Source organism: Emiliania huxleyi, assembly GCF_000372725.1.
Source record: "Emiliania huxleyi CCMP1516 unplaced genomic scaffold EMIHUscaffold_114, whole genome shotgun sequence".
In the NCBI taxonomy this organism is placed as follows: Eukaryota; Haptophyta; order Isochrysidales; family Noelaerhabdaceae; genus Emiliania; species Emiliania huxleyi.
Genome location: NW_005201551.1, coordinates 356,482 through 359,863, shown reverse-complemented (window position 1 = coordinate 359,863; position 3,382 = coordinate 356,482). Strand labels below are relative to the sequence as shown.

Below are 3,382 nucleotides of genomic sequence, written 5' to 3'. Positions count from 1 at the left end.
CGGCTGTCTCTCTCAGGCCCTCCTGCTTGAGGTCCTCCGTCTCGTTGGCCGCCACCCGCTCCACCTCCGTCTCCTCGACGACGTGCCCGTACCTAAAGGGGGGCGGGGGTCGACAAACGGCCCCTCCACAGCTCGGGGGCATCTCGGGCGAGATCTCGGCGACGTCTCGAGCCTCAGCCACATGTCCAGCTGTGTCTCCCCACATCTTCCCATATCTCTCCATATCTCGAGCCTTAGCCACTTGTCCAGCTGTGCCACTAGCGTCGGCCCGTCCATCGGCACGACCTCCTTGCAGGGCCGGAACAGCAAGCGCCCCCCCCCCCGCCGTGGCTGGGCGTCGCCGCAGCGGTGCACAGGCTGCAAGCCCCGCAGGGTGGCGGCGCGGAGAGCGTCCGCGTCGGCGAGGTAGGCCTGTGAACGGAGTTTTGTCGGCTGTCCGTGTGTGCGGCCTGGGGCCGGGGTTGTGCTCTTGCGTGACCGGAAGGTGGTGCCGCTCGTCGGCGACTTGACGCGCCATTAGCCGCACAGCGCGGCCGCATCTCGGCTACATCTCGCCGGGGAAAGCTCGGCGCTCTTGTGCGCAGCGAGATTAGCGACCACCTGATCATCGGGGAGCTGGATTAGCCGAGGTGCAGCTCATGCACAGCCGAGGCGAAGAGATGCGGCCGAGGATGGTAGGAGGTTATATGCGTTGGGCTGTGGCGTCCACCTCGTCGTCGGCGTGCGGCCTGCGGATCCGGCAGCAGTAACTGACCAATGCTTCAACTAATTAATAATAACTGGTGAACGAAGTAATTAGGCCTGCGGATCGGCAGCAGCGTCGGCGACTCGAAGAGGCGCTCCACGAGCCAGGCCGCCGAAGACGACGCGCCGGTCGGGGCGATGAGGGAGGTGATTGCAGCGGCGCCCGCCTCCGGCTTGCTCGACGCGTTCCGGAGGTGGGAGAGCAGTGCGGCGGCGTCCAGCCCCGTGTTGGCGAGCTGGTGCATGTTGAACGACTGCACCGACCAGAGAAAGCTCGGCTGGCGACGGTGCGTCCACACGTTCGCGTCGGAGAGCGACTTGATCATCTGCATCGTTCGAAGCGCGTGCCGGTTCATCTGGCTGACGGTGGACGCGTCCACCGGAAACATCGAGTTGTAGACGACCGCCGAGGAGAGCAGGTAGGTGATGCCAAACATGTTCGCTTCATACGTGCGCGAGGTGAGGCTTCCCACGCCGCTGAAGCCCTCGGTATCGATGAGGAAGGCGCGCACTGGCTTCTCCTAAACCACGGCTCGAGCTGTAAAGATGACGCCACGCCTCACGCGGAACTGTGTCGCCGACAGGAGGCGGGGTGTGAGCACTGCTACTGCGGTTGCCTCGGAGCTGCCGCGGAGGAGCACTGGCTCCGACGTGATCCACACACCGCCAGTGAAGGAGGTGACGCCGCTCCCAATCTCGAAGAGGTTCTCATCCTCGCCGCGCAGAAGGCGCGGCCGAGGATTGACGACTTCCCCTCCGGGTGGGGCCGACAACAGAGATGATTGCAAACGGCTGCTTCTGCGCACGGGGGCCCCGGGGGGGCAGCACGGCTAGGCCCTACTACAGGCCAAGTCAGGTTTTTGCTCATGGTGCATTCACTCACACCACCGCAGTACAATCGATTGAGTCCGGGTTTTTTATGCGTATGGTTGTAAGGCTAAGGGCGTGGGGACCCGCCCCAGGACAGGCTCTGGCGTTCTGATGGAGCGCTCTGGTGCCGACCGAGGAGAGCCGCTGGCACGAGGTAGATGTGAAGCCACGACGGGTCGGTACAGCAGGCCGACCAGAGAGTGCAGAGTGAGCACTGCCCCTCTCCAAGATCGACTCCTGTGAAGAAGCCCGCCTAAAAACCGCCATAAAAACGGTATGTCGGTAGAGTGCTCTCTACTGCCACGGCGCCCCTGTCGGTTCGGAGGCGCCCGACGGCCGCGCGCTTGTCGCCGACGTCGACCGGCTGCTATCGCGGCGCCGAGTCGTGCGGCTTTGGTCACGTCTCGCGCGCTGCGAGGATGGTGTCTTTTGGCATGCTGGCGCTTGGCAAAGACTCGCTACCCAACGCGGCCAAAGGATATCCACCTCGAGAACCTCGAGAAAGACGCCAGCAAGCTCGCCTTGCTTGCCTGCGGCCGCGGGCGTGCGGGTGGGCCCGCCAGGCTCGGCGAAGCTCGGCGCGGGTCTTCGAGCTCGCCGCCGGCGGCGAGCCAGCATAGCTCGTCGCTCGACGGGAGCCTGTCCGGTATGCTCTGGGCATCCATGCTGTACAGCATCGCCAAACTCTCTGGGAGGGTCTACAGGGCCAGGGCGGGCCGGCTCGGGCGCGATTGCGCGCTCAATACTACCACGACTACCTGCTCTCGAACCGGGCCGCCGACAGCGGGCTTGTGCGGCGCGCCGCTCGACGGCAGGCTGCTCCTCACCCTTCCGACAGCATCTGCTGTCTCGCTTCTCTCGCTGCGACCGCATCCGGCGCGGGGGCCTGCGCCGACCTCCTCGCTTCGCCAGCGCTGCCTATGACTGCGGCACGCACGTCGGCTCGCCGCCCGCGTCGCCCGCGGCGGGCCCGCATAGCGCGCCGCTCGTCGGGGGAGTGCCGAGGAGGTTGAGGAGTACAGGCTGCCTCGCTCAGACCGCGTCGACGCGGTGCGGGGCCGCTGTCGGCGCTGCTGCCGAGCTCCTGCGCTGTGTTGGCTTCGCCATCGTGTACTGAGTACGTCGCCGACGCCACCTGCCGCTCGCCACTGCCTTGGACTTCCCTGCCATCAGGCAAACACACACACACACACACACACACACACACACACACACACACACACACACACACACACACACACACACACACACTATTAATAATCGGGTAATAATTTGTATTAATTATTAATCATCAGCGACACACAGACACAAACAAGCTCACAAGACACACAGCCAGCTGGCTGCCACACACCCTGAGTCGGCGTACACATAACTCAGGACCACATCCTCCCTGTCGCCCCCCCCAGCACTCCACGGTGCCAAGGGCACAAACAAGGGCACAACTCAAACAACAGGAGAAGTTTGGGTAGTGCCATTTCACTGTGGCACAGCCCGCGTTACAAAACCTTGATTTGACCATTTGCGCAAAAAGGTACCTCTCGGTGCCTTCCAGAGGCAGCTGCGACCACGCCGAGTAGACGGCGGCACACAGCAGGGGGCGCGGTGTGCCGCCGTCCACTCGGCGGGGTCGCAGCTGCCTCTGCGCGTCCTGGGGATGTACCTTTGTCGCGCGCCGGAGACGACTCGACGCCGCTGAGATCGGAGATCAAGCTCTGACAGGTCGCACGTCGCTCCTTTGACGCCGACGTGACTTCCCCGTGCAGATCAC

The 3,382-nt window shown here is 64.2% G+C and overlaps 1 protein-coding gene across 1 annotated transcript; it reads right to left on the bottom strand.

Annotated features, from left to right (window-relative positions):
• Nucleotides 1-300: 300 nt before the first annotated feature.
• EMIHUDRAFT_454549 (hypothetical protein) lies at nucleotides 301-2,721 on the bottom strand (the record flags this gene model as incomplete). Its single annotated transcript, XM_005791291.1, has 10 exons — nucleotides 301-411; nucleotides 479-600; nucleotides 710-728; nucleotides 802-1,265; nucleotides 1,347-1,457; nucleotides 1,630-1,758; nucleotides 1,913-1,981; nucleotides 2,077-2,144; nucleotides 2,511-2,532; nucleotides 2,653-2,721. The coding sequence occupies 9 exons, from the start codon at nucleotides 2,719-2,721 to the stop codon at nucleotides 517-519; spliced, it is 1,035 nt and encodes a 344-aa protein (XP_005791348.1). The 3' UTR covers nucleotides 301-411; nucleotides 479-516.
• Nucleotides 2,722-3,382: the final 661 nt, after the last annotated feature.